Source organism: Oncorhynchus kisutch, linkage group LG29 (genome assembly GCF_002021735.2).
Source record: "Oncorhynchus kisutch isolate 150728-3 linkage group LG29, Okis_V2, whole genome shotgun sequence".
NCBI classification, from domain to species: domain Eukaryota; kingdom Metazoa; phylum Chordata; class Actinopteri; order Salmoniformes; family Salmonidae; genus Oncorhynchus; species Oncorhynchus kisutch.
The window spans coordinates 20,016,973-20,040,389 of NC_034202.2; the positions used below are offsets into that span (position 1 = coordinate 20,016,973).

At 43.1% G+C, this 23,417-nt stretch overlaps 2 protein-coding genes across 2 annotated transcripts in view; one reads left to right on the forward strand and one right to left on the reverse strand.

The window, feature by feature from the left end:
- The window catches only part of rabepk (Rab9 effector protein with kelch motifs), a 54,683-nt gene that overhangs the window by 25,649 nt on the left and 5,617 nt on the right, over window positions 1–23,417 (reverse strand). The window lies entirely within an intron of this gene.
- Window positions 19,803–23,417, forward strand: part of LOC109873599 (regulator of G-protein signaling 3-like) — a 42,395-nt gene continuing 38,780 nt past the window's right edge. Inside the window, exons 1-2 of the mRNA XM_031808753.1 lie at window positions 19,803–19,865; window positions 22,025–22,085. Of these exons, the coding sequence (XP_031664613.1) occupies window positions 19,840–19,865; window positions 22,025–22,085 (87 nt within the window). The 5' untranslated portion in view covers window positions 19,803–19,839. The remainder of the gene's footprint in view (window positions 19,866–22,024; window positions 22,086–23,417) is intronic.

Sequence of the window (23,417 nt, forward strand, 5' to 3'; positions counted from 1 at the left end):
GCAGCATGAGATGAGGATTACATCTTTCGAGTCATTACTGTAGTGCAGCAGATGCTTTCCTCCTTCTTTTTCACATGACACACAAAGGAATGATAAAACCAGCAAAGCCTGCACAAAGCCGTTGGCCCCATGCCCTTTACGTGTTTTAAACCTGGTCATGTCTGCCGGGTTCCTTCAGTAATGCTTTCGCTTGTGGTGTTCTAGCCCATCGGGGGAAGAAGCACTGCCACATACACAATGTGTTGTTTATTACTTTGCCTCTCCCTGGATAAGTGGAAGGTTTTGCCCCCTAAATCCAAAATGCTGAGTGTCTTCCTCTCTCATCCGTCAGTTGTCGCACTGGCAGATGCGGTGCATGTAATGTAAGAAAAGCTCCTGAAAGATTGACCCAGAAATGGGGTCAAATCATGTTTCCTCCTCATCCCTCTGCCTTGAATATGGTGCTTACACACAATATCTTATTTGCTGACTTTTCTGACCCTCCACATTGACCTCAGACCTTATTAATGGTGGTTGGTTGAATTTTAGGAGGACACCATCAATAACACGAGCGTTAATGTGCCCTTGCCAATCCCATAAACAGCCATTAATCACACACACTTGTGCCAGCCGGAACCCAACCAGAACAGGAAGCCCCAGTGTGCTTGGTACCGCGATTGAACTTGACAGATCTTGAACGGCCACTCTGGATTAAGAGCCACTTAAGTCTCCATTCAGTGATTTCCCCTCTGAGAGCCACCTATTAGGAAATTGGCTACATAGGCCGACATACATTTTCGCTTCCCTTAGCTGAATGCCCTTTGCTGAGAGAGGCACTTTAGGGCTGATTGTGACGACAGCACCGTCAGGCTACCACTGGGAAACGTTGTGCTCTGTGCTGTAGGTACTGCTGGTGCTGCTTCTCTGTGACAAGCAAAGAGAGAAGAATGTGGTATGTAAATTATGTAAGCAGCTGTTAGGGGAGAGAGAGAGAATACTGGGTGATGTCAAAATGGAGAGAAGTAGGCAGAGAGGAGGCTGACAGCCTTAGATAGTGTTTTCGGCGTTTAGTCTGTCGTCTTATTGGAGTTTGCGGCCGGGTATCTTTGTGAGTAAAACAGTTGACAGGAGGCTAGATGGAAGATGATAGTGTAAATACTGAGCTCTATGAATTTGTGCAAGTGAAGTACAGATGGCTTCTTTCACTTCTCCCGTGGAAGACTTTCCTCTCAGTTATGCTTTAATTTCTTATGTAAGATAAGTGTCTGTGATGCAATGGTTATTGTCCATTGTTCGAAAAGGGAACTGGGATGTCTCATAACCTTGATCCTTCTCATTTAAAACACGTTTTTCTCTCTTTCCTTTTTCATCACTCCCACCCCTCTCTTTCTCCTCTGCCTATATCCTACCCTCTCCCACCCACCCCAAAACGACTCTGCTAGTTGATTTCATTTCAATGAAAGCTGCTGCTTTGATTCTCAACGCTGTATGAATATTTCACTTTATAGAGAAAAATGTCATGTGTAGAGGGGTGATCAGCCTTTCACAGGACTCTATTCATGCATGCTAACTGAGGTTTGGATTCTTAGCTCAAGGGTGTAACTTTGGGGGGTCAATGGGTTCCGGGGGTCAACACACTTCTAGGGAGGTCCGGGGGAATTCCTCCCTGTGACATTTAAAAAAAAAAACTGTTTGTGAAAGGGTTGTTTCTGGTGAACTTTGAAGGGAAAATACATCCCAAACATTGCTGATAATTTGGTCAAAATATCCCAACCACAACTGAAATACCAATAATTTCTGTATTACTTTAAACTGTTGGTATAACTCTAACAGTTCAGAAAGTAAACATGCTTGGAAATTTGTTTGTAGAACGACTATGTCAGTTCTGGGTTGTGCTGAATTAAATTGACCATTTGCTATGTTGTGTACCGGCTTGTACTGAACGTCACGTTTCCCCCAAAAATCGTTCTTGAACAGACTTTTAGATTACCTATGTTTTCTCTGTTTGGTGGGTGTGACGGAGTGTGGCTTGAAGTAGAGGTCTTCACGGGTCCATCAGACCCTGAATTACGAGATCCGTCCCGGGACCTGAGCAGGTCCGGGTCCAAAATTCTGAGTCTTGTCTTTGATCTGGGTTGGGTCTGATAGAAATAACATGGATCTCGAGTATGTACAATTGAAATTGATTTACCAACTGGACCCGATTGGGTCCATCCTCTCTTCATCTGTGTGAGGTGATGAGAAATGCGTGAGCTTGTTATCTGTATCAGTCAATTGCAACTCAATAAAATGTTTAGGTTATGTCCTGCTGAAACGGGTTCCGGCCGCTCACCTCATGTGCACCTGCTGCTGAGGAGAGAGAGAGAGAGCGAGTGAGAGGCACATAGGCTACTGTTGATTGTGAAGATGAAGGCCTTTTTCATTGAAGTAAAACAAAAGTTAGATGAGAAAAAGTATAGCCCAGTGAAAAGAAGCCAACAAGGGTAATGTCCTCCGTTGGGACAAGTTGTAATATTGTCGTGGACAAAGACGAGAAGAATGTTGGCGGCCTGTGTGTGTGCAACTCACTATTCAGGCTTGATGAAATGTTCAAACTTGAATTGATTTATATTTGTATTTATTATCATTTGTTTCATCATTATTATTGTTGTATATCATTATTATTATTATGGTAGGCCTATTTAAGAATCTGAACCAGCGCAAAAAGTGTTCTTTCATTTTGTTGTAACATTTTCATTGGCTAAATTAAGTTTCAACTGTCATTGAATTCTTTTGCTCTTTAATATAAGTTAAAAGTAGGCCGGTTGTAAAATAAATATAATTAGTCTATTGCTGCCAATTTTTGGGGATGCCTACGGTAGGCACTCGCCTTGTTGGTAATTGCTGCAATATTGGCCAAGCCTGTTCGAAACTTTTGTGAAGGTTTAAACCAGCTCTTTAAATATGCAACAAGTGTTTTGTTTCATTCTGTTGAGCCATTTTCTTTTGCTAAATTAAAGTCCAACTGTAATGTTGTGTTTGCCGCAATACAATAGAATACTGGTAGGCCTATATCTACTCGCGCTCAAACCCTGAAAAGGAAAACACTAAGAGGGCGAGATGCAAAACTTAATTTAATGGCACAATATAATAACCTATTTGTATTACTTGACTTACATTTGACATTACAACAATAAAGTTGTGAAACGTTTGTGAAGGTATGGTGTGGTATGGCTATTATTTGGCTTAGCTACTGTAGGCCTAAGAAGGCCGTGTGCACCGGTGCTCCAACTGACTGACAGTTGAACATGAGATGAAAAATCATGTTTTAGGCCTACCAGAGCTACTCCTTCAATCTAACAATATAATGCTTATTTTATAAAAAATATTCTGATTGGAAATTTCCAAACGATCCTCCTTCTGTACGCCAATATCTATATAGCAGTAGTAGCCTTTCTGATAAGGATAAAGAAATGTCAGTGTCGGGAACATGGCACCAGCATATCTCTATCTTTCTCTCGGTCTCTCTAGGGCTTGGCCTAAGCTTCTTTAAAAAAATATTGTTAATACTCTGTCTCCTTGGTGAGGATCAAAGGTGCCAGATCAGCTCGGCACATGGCTGGCAGATAGCCAGAACGCCCCTCTCTCCCACCAGAGAGGAAAGAGGGAGGAGTTGGGCCGGTTTAATGACTTAACAGCCAGTCGTAAACTTTCTCTCTCTTGCCCTGCAGTATCGAGAAGGGAAAAATCCCTTTGTTACTGAGTGAGAGACTCATGCTGCCAAAATCTTCAACATCAATCAATGGACACTGGGACAATGTATTTCAACATCCGAATGTTGGGAATGATGAGAGATGGAATATGGGAAAATAATGTATATTTTGTTAGTCCACTAGGGACCTGTTTTCATTGTATTATGTATGTAATCAATAACCTATACTGTGTGTGTTTACGTATTCTATATTACGTATTCGATAAATAGTAGTCATCACATTAATGATAGTCACGTCACGACAATATGAATATCATACAGTGGAAGCCTATTCCTATAGGCCTATATGCATACAATGCCCTGATACATTTGTGCTCTAATCTCCAACAGCTGAACCGTGAGGTGGACATTTATTGTTTTAGGAAAAAACAATAAAACAATAGACTATAAAGTTTTGATATGCGACACATTTTTTGCCATTTGTTATAGGTCGATTTTAAGGACACATAACTGTGGATAATTTGGCCACTTGTTTATTGATGGTGCTGGCAGCACCCAGTCAAAGGTTTCTTTTTCTTTCTTCTTTTGAATCTGGGTCTCTCGGATCCAAACTGGCACGGGTCTGTTTTTCCACGGGCCTTTTTGGAATGGGTCTGACTGTCCTCGGATCCATTTGGAACCGGTCTCAGTTTACAGTTTTTCTCAATTGCTAAAACACTAAAACACATTGGCTGAACAAAGTTCTCAGTTGCCTGGACTCATTTAGCTTATTATGCAGTCTGTTGTCAATACCTTAAACCATTTCACATGGTAAAACACAATTTGCAGATCTCACTTAGACTTTTCAGCAAAACTCTAAACTCATTCTCAAAACACATTCTGCACTCTAATGCACATGTCATCCATACTGGTAAACACAAGTGGCCACAATCAAATACAAATAGAGAACACATGTCATTGATTGAACACAACCACTCAAAATTGATTTAACCTGTTTCAAATGATGCGACACAACCAATATGAGCCAGTTCAGAGAGCAAACAGGTTGTTGAAGGTGGGAAGGAGAAAGTCTGAGAATGGATACTGTTGTACAGTGCATTGTAGGCTGTATACTGTACAATGGACAAATTGTACGGCCCTGAACATTGTGCTTTCCATTTATTAACAGTACTGACTGCTCAATAGATTTTGACTGGTTGCAGGTTCATATCAACAAAGAATAAGAATTACAGTATCACAGAGACAAAGGACAAGTTTGTGAGATGCAGGCTACAGTACTGTAAAAATAGGGGTACAAGGAGGAGGAAGAACAGAAAACAAAATAGCAAAGAGCAAAGCAGAGTAGTAATTTCTGATCAATTTTGAGCTACTATGATAGAACATGTTTTCGTTCATCAAAAGACAATGACGAAAAAATATGAATATTTTTTTAGATTAAAAATGAACTTCTCCTGAGAATTGTATGTTTTGAACAATGTGTTTTCTATTTTTCGGTGTATTGTTTACTGACTGTATGAGAGTGTATATCATTTTGATCACGTTGTTTATGATTTGAGGGCAGTGTCTGATTTTGAACATAAGTAAAACTGTTTTGAGGCGAATGTTTCAATTTGCAAGAGGAGTCAGAGGTTATGTAAATAGTGCTTGACGATGAGGTTTTGTGTTTAATGTTTTCAGGAAATGGAGCAAGGTTTCAGAAATTGTGTTTTAGCAATTTAGAAAAACTGTAAAAAAAACTGTAACCCGTGAAGACCTCTAGCTTGAAGCAACGAGTGACATATTTGAAGCCCAACGCCTCCCTGTTTTTCAACTGGTTGTTTTAGAACAGCACTGTTTCCGTTTAATTGATCGTTGCATTACATTTTTCTTTAACGGAACGCAGCCCTGGTGACTTTTCTACTCCAAAATGAATGAATGGTCATATCATTTAAATAAAATGTTCCCCTCCAAAAATGAGCCTGATAACATATTGGTCCATATTGTCAGGCAATAAACATAATCACCTGTGGCCCAACTGATGCAGCACAGTGGCTCTAATAAATAGGCTGACGCATGCCCATCTGTATTTTTGCTAATCATTAGCAAGATCAGTGATTCTCAAACTTGTTCAGTCACGACCCCTTTCATCACGAGGGAACATCCCATGCCCCCTTACCTCCCCCAATTGAATGAACTGCTACTATGTTACACAGAATATGGTATAAGAATACCTTTTACTCATCTAGATACAGTACACACAAACACCGGTACCTGGTTTCCCTTCCATTTTGAAATCAAGAAGAAAATAAATAAACCAGCTTACTGCTGTGCATCTCTATCAATAAATAGTAGGGTAGGCACATTTAATAAATACTAGGGTAGGCACATTTAATAAATACTAGGGTAGGCACATTTAATAAATACTAGGGTAGGCACATTTAATAAATACTAGGGTAGGCACATTTAATAAATACTAGGGTAGGCACATTTAATAAATACTAGGGTAGGCACATGTAATAAATACTAGGGTAGGCACATTTAATAAATACTAGGGTAGGCACATTTAATAAATACTAGGGTAGGCACATTTAATAAATACTAGGGTAGGCACATTTAATAAATACTAGGGTAGGCACATTTAATAAATACTAGGGTAGGCACATTTAATAAATACTAGGGTAGGCACATGTAATAAATACTAGGGTAGGCACATTTAATAAATACTAGGGTAGGCACATTTAATAAATACTAGGGTAGGCACATTTAATAAATACTAGGGTAGGCACATTTAATAAATACTAGGGTAGGCACATTTAATAAATACTAGGGTAGGCACATTTAATAAATACTAGGGTAGGCACATTTAATAAATACTAGGGTAGGCACATTTAATAAATACTAGGGTAGGCACATGTAATAAATACTAGGGTAGGCACATTTAATAAATACTAGGGTAGGCACATTTAATAAATAGTAGGGTAGGCACATTTAATAAATAGTAGGGTAGGCACATTTAATAAATACTAGGGTAGGCACCTTTAATAAATACTAGGGTAGGCACATTTAATAAATAGTAGGGTAGGCACCATTTAATAAATACTAGGGTAGGCACATTTAATAAATAGTAGGGTAGGCACATTTAATAAATAGTAGGGTAGGCACATTTAATAAATAGTAGGGTAGGCACATTTAATAAATACTAGGGTAGGCACCTTTAATAAATACTAGGGTAGGCACATTTAATAAATAGTAGGGTAGGCACATTTAATAAATAGTAGGGTAGGCACATTTAATAAATACTAGGGTAGGCACCTTTAATAAATACTAGGGTAGGCACATTTAATAAATAGTAGGGTAGGCACATTTAATAAATACTAGGGTAGGCACCTTTAATAAATACTAGGGTAGGCACATTTAATAAATAGTAGGGTAGGCACATTTAATAAATAGTAGGGTAGGCACATTTAATAAATACTAGGGTAGGCACCTTTAATAAATACTAGGGTAGGCACATTTAACAAATACTAGGGTAGGCACATTTCACAAATACTAGGGTAGGCACATTTAATAAATACTAGGGTAGGCACATTTAATAAATACTAGGGTAGGCACATTTCACAAATACTAGGGTAGGCACATTTAATAAATACTAGGGTAGGCACATTTCATAAATACTAGGGTAGGCACATTTCATAAATACTAGGGTAGGCACATTTCATAAATACTAGGGTAGGCACATTTAATAAATAGTAGGGTAGGCACATTTAATAAATAGTAGGGTAGGCACATTTAATAAATACTAGGGTAGGCACATTTCATAAATACTAGGGTGGGCACATTTCATAAATACTAGGGTAGGCACATTTCATAAATACTGGGGTAGGCACATTTCACAAATACTAGGGTAGGCACATTTCACAAATACTAGGGTAGACACATTTCACAAATACTAGGGTAGGCACAGTTCATAAATACTAGGGTAGGAACATTTCACAAATACTAGGGTAGGCACCAACATATAAAGTTGGTTCTGGAAGTATTCTTAGGGTGATTATTAGGGTGCATAAACATGATGAGTGCTCCCCCCATAATTTAGGTTTTCATATTTGTTTTCTAAACATAAATAAGGAGACAGACAGGCTGCCTCTGACTGGCATGCTTGAGCCTATACTGCCTGAGGTTCGGAGAAACAGCTTTTCTCTTTCCTTTTCTCTAGTTCTCTAGTGAAGCCTACCTCAAACCAGTTGTTTCAAAGTTTATAATACTACCATTGTCGTCTTGAACTAACAAAATTGAGCCAAATATAACCATTGCAAATTATCGCTCGTTTTTCACTCCCACCACTTCGCAATAGAAACCTTGAAAAATATCCTGCTCTATATAATTCTTTGTGCTTATGAATCTACCATATTAAATGTGACTGTACTTTTTTATTTGTTACCAGTTAGCACACAGAATTAGGGGTTTGTTAAAAAGAGAGTGGAGAGAGAGAGGAACTATTGCTCTGTTCTCTTTACAAGCCCTGCACAACTATTTTCACTTCTCAAACCACGGCCTCGAGGATGAGGGCCAAACCAAGCATAATTGGCGGTGTGGGGATCCAATCATAAAATTAGGAATTGAGTAGTACTGTTTAGCGTAAAACCACAAAAAGCCAGTTGCTACGGTGGGAAAATAATTTCCAATCCATCAAATCTTCTCTCTCTCTCTCTCTCTCTCTCTCTCTCTCTCTCTCTCTGCTAGCAACTAAAATACATGGTTGAGTCATTGAGAGCTTTTCATACCTATAATCAGTCTTTCGTTCCATTTTCTCTCCATTTCAGATAAGCAATATATATAAAAAAAAAAGCTCTTGCAAGTTTGCTACAGTTTCCCAGTCAGCACAGAGTGGTGAGGTAACATGAAAAGCGGTGTGATCTGTACTTTCTCAATCGCCTAATCATTTATCCAGCTGTCCTATTGATGCAGTGTGTTTGATAATGAAACGCTTCGGTCTCTGATTGAATTTCTTTGAAATGCCTCCTCTCTGCCTTCGAACTGTAAATAGACAAATAAGCAGTGGAGGGATTCAGAGCTTAAAGAGAAAGAGACAGAAAGAGAGAGAAGATTTCTGACAGGGTTCAGTTAATGAAACAACGTTGGACTTGGCTCAGGCTCCCGCTGGTTACCAGGGTACAAGGTCTCATTAGCAACAGTTCACTGGCTGTCTCCTGTAGCCTTCACTGGCCTGTCTGACAGGAGACAGCAAGATGGCCGCCTGCTGAGGCCATTGTGTTGGCGTTGTCTTTGACCGATGATGCATAAGATGTCCTGTATAGTTGGTAGGTGGGTGGTTGGGTGCTTTGATGTGTAGTGTACTGTATACTGTATATAGTGTAGTGGTCAACAACTTTGGTCCTGGAGATCTACAGTGTGTATTCAGAATCATGCACTCTATAGGTCTCCAGGACCAGGGTTGGCGTCTCTTGCTCCATACGCCACTAACTTTGGTCCTGGAGATCTACAGTGTGTATTCAGAATCATGCACTCTATAGGTCTCCAGGACCAGGGTTGGCGTCTCTTGCTCCATACGCCACTGTGTGACTGCTTTTTTACGGCTTTTTATTTATACTGCATAGTCTTTATGCCTCTAAGTTTAATTGAAATATATTTCCAAGTGTCCCTTGGCTTGCCAAAGTATTAGCCATACTTAATTGAATTAATTTAACATGATTATGGCACAGTTGATACTCTAACTTTCATCCCCAAATAGAAAGGGAGCCATATCATTTTAAAGTCACCATCAACAGGCTGACTTCAGGTCTGTCCTATCTCACCACTGCCCTATATTCTGTACACTGATGATTGTCGCAGCCATTTCGAGAACTGACACATCCTATCACGTTTAGGTAAGACTCAGATGTAGACAGTGTAGAAGTAACAAGAGTTTATTACAACCATAGGGGCAAACGACAGGTCAAGGCAGGCAGGGGTCAATAATCCAGAGAGGGTGTAAAGGGTCCAGAACGGCAGGCATTCTCAGGGTCAGGGCCGGCAGGGGTCAATAATCCAGTAAGATGGGGTAAGGTACAACATGGCATGCAGGCTCAGGGTCAGGGCAGTTAGGGGTCAATAATCCAGAGAGGGTGTAAAGGGTCCAGAACGGCAGGCAGTCTCAGGGTCAGGGCCGGCAGGGGTCAATAATCCAGAGAGGGTGTAAAGGGTCCAGAACGGCAGGCAGTCTCAGGGTCAGGGCAGGCAGAATGGTCAAAACCGGGAAGGACCAGAAAACAGGAGCAGGAAAACAGGCAGAAGCAGGGAAACAAACGCTGGTAGTTTTTACGGGCAAAACGAACTGGCAACAGACAAACCAAGAACACTGGTATACTGGAAACAGGAGACAAAGGCCTGTGAGACATGGGTTTAACTCTGGACACATGAAAGGTAGGATGTATACGAAGGGTACGGGGCAACAGCAGATGAACAGCAGCGGGGCTAATGATTTTGGAGATGGGAAACGGGCCGATAAACCGGGGGGAGAGTTTGCAGGATTCCACCCAGAGGGGCAGATCACAGGTGGACAGCCATACCTTCTGCCCGAGATGATACCGGGGAGCCGGGGTCCGGTGGCGAGCCGCTTGTCGTCAATACTTGGAGGTGGTCTTGAGGAGGGCCGACAGCGGAAGACAAACATCTGGGCAGAAGGTATGCCGACCTCTTCTTCCTGCTCAAGGAAGAGAGGGGGCTGATACCTCAGGGAAAACTCAAAATGTGAAAGGTCTGCTGGCCGACAACCCAATGAGGGTGAAGAATGCCTTCCAGAACCGGGACGAGAACTGAGGGCCCCGGTCAGAGACCATGTCAACTGGTAGTCCATGGATCTGGATGACGTGCTGCACCATGAGCTGGGCAGTCTCTTTGGCAGAGGGTAGTTTGGGGAGAGGAATCAAGTGGGTGGCTTTGGAAAACCGATCCACCACAGTCACGATGGCGGTGTTGTCATCAGACAGGGGAAGACCCTTGACAAAGACCAGGGAAATGTGAGCTCAGGGATGGTGAGGGACAGGCAGAGGTTGGAGGACACCAGCCGGAGCTTGCCGATGAGTCTTGTTTTGTGAGCAAACCGTGCAAGTGGCGACGAATGCGGAGAAGTCAGGGACCATGGTAGGCCATCAAAAGCGTTGTCGCATAAAAGCCAGAGTCTGACGGGGGCCTGGGTGGCAAGCAAGTCTGGAAGAGTGGGCCCTCTTCCAGACTTGCTTGCCACCCAGGCCCCCGTCAGGCATGTAAACCACGTCAGGCATGAACATCCGGTTATCTGGACCCCCCCTCCCCGGGGTTTGGCTGGGAGCGCAGCGCCTCCCGAACCTGCTTCCCTATTCCCCAGCTGAGTGCTGTCCCCAGGCAGGAGGTGGGAACAATGGTCTCAGGTTCTGGGGTAGAAGTCGTGGGGCTATAGCGGCGTGACAGCACATCTGGCTTGAAGTTCTAGGATCCCGGCCGGTAGGAGAAGGAGAAGTTAAACCGGGTAAACCCTAGGGCCCATATAGGCTGCCTGGAATTGAGAAGCTTGGCGGTGCACAGATATTCCAGGTTCTTGTGGTCGGTCCACACAATGAATGGATGTTCCGCCCCCTCCAGCCTGTGCCTCCACTCCTCAATGCCAACTTCACTGCAAGCATCTCACGATTCCCCACATAGTAGTTCCTCTCTGTGGCGTTGAGGCGGTGGCAGAAGAAGGCACAGGGATGTAACTTGAGGTCCAGGGCAGAACGCTGGGACAGGACAGCCCCCACTCCAACATCAGAAGCATCAGCCTCCACCACGAACTGGCGGGACGGGTCAGGATGAACCAAGATGGGAGCTGTGGTGAAGCAGTGTTTGAGATCCCAGAACGCCCAATCAGCGGCTGGAGACCACGTGAACGGAACCTTGGGAGAGGTGAGTGCAGACAGGGGGAAGCCAGGGTGCTGTACCCCCGGATAAAGCACCGATAAAAGTTGGCGAAGCCCAGGAACCGCAGCAGCTGGACTCTGGATGTGAGCTGTGGCCAATCCCCCACCCCTCTCACCTTCCCGAGATCCATCTCTACACTCCCTGCAGCAATGATGTAGCCCAGAAAGGGGATGGTGGACCGAATGAATTCACACATCTCAGCTTTTACAAAAAGCTTGCTCTCCAGGAGGCATTGAGATTTGACTTGATTTTATTAGGATCTCTTTTAGTCTCCATTTGGACTAATCTTCCAAGAGTCCTTAAACATTAAAATACAATTTATAATACAAACACACTTTCACATATAACACACTATTACAAACAAACATAATATACTAGCATAATGAGCCAATAAATACTCAATCTAAAAAATATTGATTCTTCATCTACTATAGTCCCACAACATTTCTATATACTATATTTACATTGTTTTAAAATACTGTTTAAATTTATATATTGAAAGGTTTCTAGTTAGCTTAGTTAATTTATTCCATTTCTTTATTGCTCTAAATCTAAATGTTATTTTGCCTATTTCTCTTTTCTGTCTGGATAACGCATAGATGGTGGACAATCTATTCCTAGTATTTACTGAATGTCTGTCTCTTACCAACTGAATACCGTTGTGAATAGAACTTGGCTGTTTTAAATGATGTATATTATGAAATAAAATAAGCATGTTTTTTTCAATGACCTTGTCGATTGATGACCAACTGAGAACACTGCGCATGACTGCAACAGAAGAACCATACAGTATCTTCACCTTAAAACAATTCTTGCTGCTTTGTTCTGTGCATTCTGCAGCCTCCTAACTTGATGATGCATTTCCCCAGACCACCGAACAGTAGTTCACCTGACTCTCAATTAATGCTTGTGTTATTTGCTGAATAATTTTTCCAGGTAAATATTTAGCTATCCTTCTGATTATACATGCTGTTTTAATATATATATTTTTTTACATAGATTAGTTATTTGAGATGACCATGATAAGCAGTTGTCTAGCTGCACTCCCAATAGTTTGGTTTCTGCCACTTCTTCAATTTGTACTCCTCCCATACTTAATTGTATCCCATGCTGTTTTGGCCTTTTCCTAGTTGAACAGACCAACAGCACTTTTTCATGATCCACTAAATCAAATGCTGCATTGAAATCTATAAATAGTACACCTACAAATGTGCCATTATCCATAGCATTGAGCCACTGGTCAGTCATGTCAACCAATACAGTGGTAGTGGAATGGTTTCTGCGATAAGCATGCTGATTGGCTGTAATCAGATCATTCTTTTCCATGCACTCCCACATTTGTCTACTCACAATACCCACCAATATCTTACTGAGTGTAGAACCTGTCAGACGTAGAGCATATGTTCTTGGGTGGAGTGGGAGAAGAAGAGGATGTCATCGAGGTAGACGAAGACGAACCGGTTTAACATGTTTCGCATCAGGTGGTAGGCGTTCGGTAGGTCCAGCTTGGAGAACACGGTGCCCCCCTGGAGCAGCTCGAAGGCCGAGGAGATGTGAGGTAGCGGGTTGCGTTTCTTCACCGTGATGTCGCTGAGACCTCAGTAGTCGATGCACAGATGCAGGGTTTTGTCCTTCTTCTCCACAAAGAAGAACTCTGCGCCGGCTGGGGATGACGATGGTAATATGTTGTTGATGAGGAAGATGATGACGTTGATGATGCTTTTTTGTTTTGTCGGCACATTGTTGATATTTTGTTGACTAGACATTCTAAGAATGCACAGAGCACCTTACTTATTAGGCAACTTTGGCTTGCTATACTTTTGTGCTGCTGCTAATGCTGATCACTAGTAGGCCGACTGAGTATATTCATATTGAAGGCTGTCGACCCTATGACATGATGTACTAGCTCATTGTATTTAGTGTAACTGTGTGCATTGTGACCCATGTGGATGTTATATGTTCAGTGTTTTATTCACCTTCGCTGCAACACCAATTGCCCTCTAGGTTTCTGTATAAGCACTTTGTGACATCTGCTGATGTAAAAAGAGGTTTATAAATACATTTGATTGATTGTTTGATTGAATAAAGTTGAAACTCTGTAGTGTTGTCCAAGCCATTGTTGTCTCTGAACTCTCTTTGTCCTCTATCCTGGCTCTGGTACTGTGGCTGGGTTCTGCTCTGTGTGACATGAGCTGGGAGCTGGTATGCCAAAAGGATAGATGCCCATTGTTGTCAGGCTTTCCTAGTCTGACCCATTTTTATTTCTGTCACAGTCTCTCCTAGTCTCCCCTTCTGTCTCTCAACTTCTCTCCCAGCCTCTCTCAATCTCTCCCAGTTCCAGTGTCGTTCTGTGTCTCCCCGTCTCTTCCTGTCTCCTACCCTCTACCAGTTTCAGTCCTTCACTATGGAGACTGGTATGCCAGTGACAGGTGCATCAGATGCGTTCCCATTGTCTCCAGTCTCTCCCGTTATCTCTGCCCCGAGCACAGTTCTCCTCTCTGGACTGGTTGGCGCCAGACACTGGGTCTTTCCCTCTGACCTCCCACCACCCTAACATCATGGCAGGCTATTGAACAACGCTCCAGTAGCTCCACACTGCTGCCACAGACACAGACAGCGCAGGAGATGGCATTACTCCTACTACCCCAGGCATGCACATACAGTTGGCTAAGCACTGAACTCCTCTCTTTATTTCCTTTACTGTTTAACCTGTTTCAACCAGGGAATTCCTACAGACTTCGTAACAGCTCATGAGATTAAATGAAAGTATACGGTATGTGAATACTTGTAATTTCTGATTAGTCATTGATTGGCCACGTGATGGCATTGAGAGTAATGCCATCTTGTAGTGTGCTGGAACTCCAATTGCATGGAACTCCCATTGCCTGGAACTCTCATTGTCTGGAACTCCCATTGCCTGGAACTCCCATTGCATGGAACTCCCATTGCATGGAACTCCCATTGTCTGGAACTCCCATTGCATGGAACTCCCATTGTCTGGAACTCCCATTGCCTGGAACTCCCATTGCATGGAACTCCCATTGTCTGGAACTCCCATTGCCTGGAACTCCCATTGCCTGGAACTCCCATTGCCTGGAACTCCCATTGCCTGGAACTCCCATTGTCTGGAACTCCCATTGTCTGGAACTCCCATTGTCTGTTTTGGGAATAGGTGACTCAGTTTGATTGAGCCAGTTAAGGCTTCTTTAATATGTTTTCTTACACAACAATCACCTGGTTGACTACTGGGTCTATTTGAGATCATATTTAAATCTCATTCTGTTGTTATAGCCAGCTGGTGTTTCCTCCATTGTGTCCAAACCTCACTTAGCAGCTCCTTAGCTAACCTCCTCATTCCAGCATTAGGACTTTCACCGCCTGTTGTTGATCTTTAAAGCTAATGTGTTTAAGTTTACTGCTTTCTCACCTTCAGCTGAATTATTTCAAGCCCTCTAATGGGCTGTGTACTATTCAGCATTTAAAGCAGGCACTGTTCAGAAATAAAGAACAATAAGTGATATTTGATTTGCAGGTGCACAAAGCCAAAACAAGGTTTGGTGTAAATAAGATTCCTCAAGGTGTTATAAAACACTGTTATGTGATTTGTGTGTGTGTCTGTGTGTATGTGCGTGTGTGCCCTCTCTGTGTAAAGCAGTGTAGCATCAGGGTCTGTGGGGTGTAATGCACCGAGCTCAATGCTCCCTCGTCTGCCAAGCTCTATTAATTCACTCCCTCTCTCTCAGGCTGTGCCCTTCATTTCTAAAAAGCTACAGTTGCTCTCTGTCCTGGTAAACTGCACTCCTTCGATCCCCTCCCTGTCCTGGTACTTACCCCTGTCTTGGAAATACCTCCTTCTTCCCTTCCATGACCGTGCTTTACCTTAGTTTCCTCAACGCTCCCCAACCCATAGTTCTCAACGTTTTGAGATTCTGACCCACTTAACCTCCCTTCTAGTGACCCACCACATGCTTAAACAGTTTTTCCATCTAGTTGTTCAAGGACAAATACAGTAGTCTAACTAGAAAGCCATGCCAACTTCAGTGTGGGAATCTCAAACACCACTAGGTACACTGGGCCAGTGTCATACCTAGCTGGTCCAATCCCATCTTTACATAATAATGGGGGTGGGTAGGGTTTAGCTACAGTGCCAAAGTCAATATCACACAGGGTAAATAGCAGCATGGTTGATATGCTAACACACAAAGCCCCAGGACACAGCAACCGTAGATTGATTGCAAACTCTGCCAATTCTGTTTACTTTGGGTATGGGCACTGCCAGCTCCCAGCACCTATCCTGTTTAAGTCAAGAACACAATACAACACTGAGTTACTTGTGTTAATGACAGTGCAGATCTCTTCTGTGTGTGTAATCAGCAAGGCAATGCCCCCCCCCCACCCCCCACCCCCCCCCATCTTCCTTCCACACTACACAGGAAATATTCTTATCTCAGATCCTGGAGATGCAAAAAGGAAATCCAGAGATTCATAAAAGCAAATATTTATGCTCAAGGTTATACAATGTATTCACGTCTATTAAGCCTACTGATTAAGCACACATATTGTTCTGGACTAGACTACAGGACGCTAACACAGTTGCACATGGATGCACCACTATGTTTGACCCAATCATTAGGAATCTCTTCTTGTCTGCTCTCTGCCTATAGGTCAGCTGAAGCTGTCAATCATCCCAGAGGATGGACTCCTTATCGTCCATGGTGAGTACCAGGATGTCATCCTCCCGTCAGCAGGCTCCATGTTGTCAACTCCACCATAGACATGTAAAACAGTTGTCTTCTTTTAACATGGTTAAATAGGTTTGATAGTGTGGCACTTATGAACATGGTAAGTTCATTCACAGAATATACTATGCCCTCTGTAGTTACTGGGACGGTAAAACATCATTTCTTCTTTCGGCTCTATACTCCAAAAGTTCGGATTCTGACAGCTTTAATTTGAGGGTATTTTCATCCATATCGGGTTAACCGTATGGAAATGTAATTGTGTACATAGTCACCCCATTTTAGGGCACCAAAAGAATTGGGACAAATTCACTTATTAGCAAAAAGTCAAGTGAGAAAGTTACAGATACACAAATATCATGCCCCCCCCCCCCCCCCCCCCCCCCAAAAAAAAAATGCTAGCCTCCCCTGTTCTTGTAATGGTGAGGTTAGGATGTCTTGGGGGTAATATATTTGAGCGTCTGTAACTTTCTCACTTATCATTATTCACACATCATTCAAGATGATCTGTAATCATGGTGGCATCTACATTAATGTAGAAGTTTTTAGAAACAAATTCTATAATTATTTACAATAGGGAGCAAAAGTGACTCCAAAATTACACAATACATTATTTACCACTCAATATAATCTGAAACACAACCAAACCAAACAGAAAATGCATCCAACACATTTGTAGAGTCACAAGCTTGATATAGTCATTGTGTGCTACGAATATGGGATCAAATACGTTACTTGTTACAACGTTAATACACAAATAAGTGAATTTGTCCAATACTTTTGGTGCACTAAAATGGGGGTACTATGTACAAAAAAATGCTGTAATTTCGAAACGTTTCCCCGATAGGGATGAATGAATATTCCCTCAAATTAATGCTGACAGTGTGATCTTAAACCCCATAGTCATTGTGTCCTGAAATTGGGGAATAACCTTTGGAGTATAGTGCCAAAAAGAAGAAAAACTGCTTCACTGTCCCAATAATTACGGAGGGCACTGTAGAATATAAATTGTGCGTTGTATGAGAATTGTGCAGCTCTTTATGCAAATCATAGTGGGGTTTCTGTATGGTTTCTGCCTTACTGCCAAGCTATTTTGCACTGGCATCTAGTTCTCCTCACTCTCTGTTTCTCTGTTTCTGTTTGCTGTTTGCTCTCTAATTTGTGTGGCTTTGGTAGAGAGTCATTCTGCAGCCTAAAGGGAAAACACAAAAGGAACACATGTCAACCCAGCTCAAGTCAGAGGCCAGGCTGCATGTGTGCCTCCGTCAGACACATAGAACACACACACACACACACACACACACACACACACACACACACACACACACACACACACACACACACACACACACACACACACACACACACACACACACACACACACACACACACACACAGTGTCCCCAGCACGGTGACACACTCTCTGAAATAATATGTCACCATTGGAGATTATGTTACAGCAGTGGGGAGGTAAAGTGGAGGTTGTGTTGCAGCAGTGGGGAGGTAAAGTGGAGGTTGTGTTGCAGCAGTGGGGAGGTAAAGTGGAGGTTGTGTTGCAGCAGTGGGGAGGTAAAGTGGAGGTTGTGTTGCAGCAGTGGGGAGGTAAAGTGGAGGTTGTGTTGCAGCAGTGGGGAGGTAAAGTGGAGGTTGTGTTGCAGCAGTGGGGAGGTAAAGTGGAGATTGTGTTGCAGCAGTGGGGAGCTAAAGTGGAGGTTGTGTTGCAGCAGTGGGGAGGTAAAGTGGAGATTGTGTTGCAGCAGTGGGGAGGTAAAGTGGAGGTTGTGTTGCAGCAGTGGGGAGGTAAAGTGGAGATTGTGTTGCAGCAGTGGGGAGGTAAAGTGGAGGTTGTGTTGCAGCAGTGGGGTGGTAAAGTGGGACATGTCACCTAGTGCCCTCACACACACACAGATAGTTTCAACCTCACTGTGTACCAGTGGAAGAGGATCTAGGCCTGGATTAAATTCAATGTATCTCAGTCTTAAATCTCAATCTCAAACCATTTCATGATTTGGTTTATATAATGTGTTCCTTTATGATATCAAAGGGTGTAATTCTACCTCTTCCATCGCCCTAACCACTCATCATACATGTAGGTTCACTGAATACCAGAGACCAGTCACACAACAAATGTGTCCCCTTTATTGTCCTGATGGTATTTCATTGTTTGTTGTGAATTATTCAGTTCTACATACCCAATCTTGTACCCACAGTTATGGAGGCAAAGAGCCTTATGGGAAAGAAACACGCCACATGTGACTCGTATGTTAAGGTATGTGACACTGCCTCCACGGCAGCGTGTGCATGCTTTGGTTCCAGCCCAATCAACGAGTCATGGTATTCAATCTAGACTCAGATTAGTTTAATCAGGTGTGTTAATGCTGGACTGGAAGAACCCCCCCCCCCCCACACACACACACAGCGGGTCTGCTAAACTAATAGCAGAAGTCATAACCCCTCGTTAAGGCTGGATTTAGATTTCCTGTTTGTTCAGATTTCATCTCTCAGCAGACCTTGGCACAGGGCAGACGGATTAGTGCCGGCTGTGTTATATTGTGTGTGTGCGTGCATGTGTCTGTGTGTGTGTGCGAGGGTTTAGGAGACAGACGCGGAGGACGTACTGCGCTGTCACAGACTCTGAGCTATCTGCTAGGTTACCCTCAGTAACATAGAGTGACAGCTCTAGTCTTCCACTCTCTGTGTCTACACAGAGTATATGCCGATGTGAATACAACGTTAGTCAGTCTCAGTCTGGAAATCCCAGTCCAAGCCCACCAACGCAACTCATGAAGAGTCTTTGTTTACAAAATACTGTCCTATGCAAGTACTGTCCAGGACAGCAGAGTCCCTGTCCATCTTCTGAAACATCTGAAACCCTATCTCTTCAAAAAGTATCTTGAATAATCCCACAGCACCCACCCTCGCACACCCTTCTCACCCAACCCTCCCCCCAAAAAGAAAAGAATGCCTTGCACGTCCCTTTTTTTTTTTACTAGACTTTGACTCTAGCTACTTTGCGGAAAAATGTACTTACTCTGACTGTGATATGTGGTCGTCCCACCTAGCTATCTTAAGATGAATGCACTAACTGTAAGTCGCTCTGGGTAAGAGGGTCTGCTAAATGAGTCAAATGTAATTTAAATGTGTTCTGTCTCAGTTGGGTGTGGTACCTGATGATGATCCTGGAGGCAGACAGAAGACTAAGATGGTGCCGGACTCCAAGTGCCCCATCTTCCTGGAAACCTTTTACTTGTGAGCCCAAATATTTTAGTATACTATCCCAAGTACTGGCCACAACACTAACATTTCGATTTTCAACAACATATTTTCATCCATCTGTGTGTGACTTTTTGTTGTTGTTGTTGTTGTTATCACTCATGCCTCAGGTGCTTTCAATTGATATTAATTGCCATTATACTGTATTAGTTTGCGATAGGCCCCTAGGAATTGACGGATGGTGTTTCTGTTGTTTTCAGTGTCGTCACTGAGGAGCAGCATCATAAAAGGCTACTGTTCACCATGTGGAACTGTGACCAAATCTCAAGGTATCAATCAATGGCATGGTGATGATAATGATGATGATGATGATAATAAAATATTTATCCAGAAAATCTAAAAGATGCTTAAAAAAAGGACATGTAGTTCTTGGGCTGGACAATGGTCTTCAACAGAGGCTGCCGCGTCCAGATCACATCCAACTCCGGAACATCAAGCCAGCCCATGCCATCCCCAGCTCCTCGGATGCAGGCTTGAGTAGGGGGAATCAGTGATCACATCCAGCAGGGGGGGGGGGGGAGACAGGTCAGGAACATCAAGCCAGCCCATGCCATCCCCAGCTCCTCGGATGCAGGCTTGAGTAGGGGGAATCAGTGGTCACATCCAGCAGGGGGGGGGGGGGGGGGGGGGGACAGGTCAGGAACATCAAGCCAGCCCATGATGAGGAATGTTGAAGGAATGCATATCCCTCTGTTTCTACTTATCAGCATTATCACACAGACACACACACACACACACACACACACACACACACACACACACACACACACACACACACACACACACACACACACACACACACACACACACACACACACACACACACACACACACTGTCAGCTCCGGTTGAAGTGCAAAGCTGCCCTTTATAATTGATGCAGAGGCTGCGGCTGTGTGTCTGGAGTTACTCTCACCTTCTTTCCTCTACTAGCCTTGGTTATAACAGGGTCAATGTTAAGGACATGACTTTTGGTCGGATGAATTTTCCAATGTTATGCACTATTGAAAGGACAATAGTTGGATTGCCCGAACCGACTAGGTGAAAGGTCTGTAGATGTTCCCTTGAGCAAGGCACTCAACCTTAATTGCTCCTGTAAGGCGACTTGGATAAGAACGTCTGCTAAATGACAATCTCCCTACTGCTCATAATGATGAGCCTGTGGATGATCAGATGTCATGTTATTATCTGTGTGGACCCCTCTGGATGAGGGATACAGTTTGTGTGAGTACCCCTGAGTGTTGTATGTCTGGGGTCGTCATCTCTGTGCTCTAGTATTACCTGGGTGAGATGCTGTAGTGTTGATGTCTAAACCAGTGTGTCACAGCAAAGAATGATTCAAGTGGCAGGGCTGTTTTAAAACTCTGAAGCTGCAGTTAAAGAACAAGATGACCCATGAAAGACAGATGGAGATGGGTAAATTAAACGTTCATTCAGTCTTTATATTACTGTAGTATAGGCTATGCTGCAGTAAATGCAGGTCTATCTGTCACAAGGAAAAAAGTTACCATGATGAGATGATAGGTCTACATGCATTGTGATCTGCGCTCCATACTGAGATGGGCTGTCTGTCCCCGCCCTGATCTGTGATTCATCATGCAGAGGCCGTAGAGAAGCCAGATTGAGACATGACATATAATTTAACAGTTCCATTTCACTCATGCTGTTCATATAAATCATTTACTATAATGTACCGGTTTCTCACAGTTATTTATCCCGGGAAAAGGGAGTGGTTTTGGACGATAAATCCCGGTAAATCTCGGTAACCGGGTTCCTGCCATTCAACCCTAGTATGTGTGTCAGAAAGAAGGAGATAAATCCTGCACTCCAGAGCTACTACTCACGCTTCAATTTTGTCCCCAAAGTGTGACTCTCCATCTTTAGGGCAGTGTGTCACTAGGGATAACAGTTTTTAAGTCAGCCCATCTCAGACACAGGGCCTGTTAAATAAGTCAACAGTACCAGAGGCAGATCAGAACTACTCTCAAATCACATTGGTCCTGTATGACTCAGTTGGTTGAGCATGGCACATGCAACGCCAGGATTGGGGGCCACCCGTACGTAAAATGTGTGCACGCATGACTGTAAGTTGATTTGGATAAACCATCTGCTAAATAGCATATATTATTATATTATTATTCCACAGCACAGTACCCATCTGCAATGATCAGATGACATGTTATGTTATTATTTGTGTGGACCGCTCTGGATGAGGGATACAGTTTGTGTGAGTACCCCTGAGTGTTGTATGTCTGGGGTCGTCATCTCTGTGCTCTAGTATTACCTGGGTGGGATGCTGTAGTGTTGATGTCTAAACCAGTGTATCACAGCAAAGAAATTCCAGTGGGGATAGGAATGCTGCCTATAAGTAAGGGACCACATAATTTGACCATAGATATAATATCTCTCTCTCTCTTTCTCTCTCTCTAGGAGGAGTGAGCTGCTAGGGTGTATGAGTTTTGGCGTGAGATCCCTCATGGACCCAGTGAAGGTTAGTTGTTCTTCTTTGTACATTCCTCTACTCTCCACTGCACCACACACCACTGTAACCCTCCTCATTAGCTCGCTCCCTCTATCAGAGTGTGTGTGCGTGTGTGTTCACCAGACCATAAAAGACCTGTTTAGCCCAGAGTGAGTGAGCGGCCATGGCCTTAATCCACAAGAAACACCACTGTGGCCACTGTGAACCCATCACTACTGTCCTCAGTCCCTCCTGTTAGAACACATCACTACTGTCCCCAGTCCCTCCTGTTAGAACACATCACGACTGTCCTCAGTCCCTCCTGTTAGAACACATCACGACTGTCCTCAGTCCCTTCAGTTAGGACACATCCCTACTGTCCTCAGTCCCTCCTGTTAGAACACATCACTACTGTCCTCAGTCCCTCCTGTTAGAACACATCACTACTGTCCTCAGTCCATCCAGTCTAGTGATACAGCCATATATACTGTACATCGATGGTTACTGTATAGATATGTAGGGCAGTCCCTTGGGTGTAACAACACATCCTCACTGCCCTCAGCCTACTGTAGTAAAGATCTTCTAATCTAGGGGTACAACCATATAAGAGGTGGTGTAGTGGAGGGTAAACATATCTAAATGGGAGAAGAGACAAACTATATAGCTATAGCAAGGACTGTTTCTGTTAAGTAAAGTACACAGGTGAGAATGTTATGGACCAGTACAAATCAAGACATAGAATGGTGTTTTTCCTTCTGTGAAGCAGAGCCCTTTCCTGCAGTTAAATGACCAAATCCTCTCATGGGTGGAATGTTATTCATATTTGTAATAATTTGATATTCCCGTATTTTTTTTAATGTCAAATGGATTTGTCATATTTCAGTCTTTTGTGATGGATAAAAAGTATAATATTGAGATGCAAACTCAAAATGTAATACATTTCAACTCTGTCTGCCATGGTAAAGGTGTCTTTTTTTAAGCCCATAACCATGTGTGTGAGATGCATACTTTTGTTTCAAAGTAGATTTGCTTAAGACTACCAAGAAACCACCCTGATTTAGCAGGTGAGTATATTCCAGTACGGACTGTGTGTTGACAGCAGAGGTGTTTAGTTCTTATTTGCGAGGCGACAAGGTATGAAGGCAATTTCTGTTGTCAGCTTGTGTGTGAGCTGCCAGAACACACTCTCTCCTCTTACGCCTTCAGTGATCCAGTGGGCCAATTTCCCGCTCCGCTCAGCTGGGCAGCACATGGTAAACACGTAGCATTTTGTTTCAGGCCACAACTCCTGTCAAGCTTCTTGCTCGTCTCCCATTCCTCTGACACCTTTTCTTACAATTGCAGGCATACATGCATGCAGAA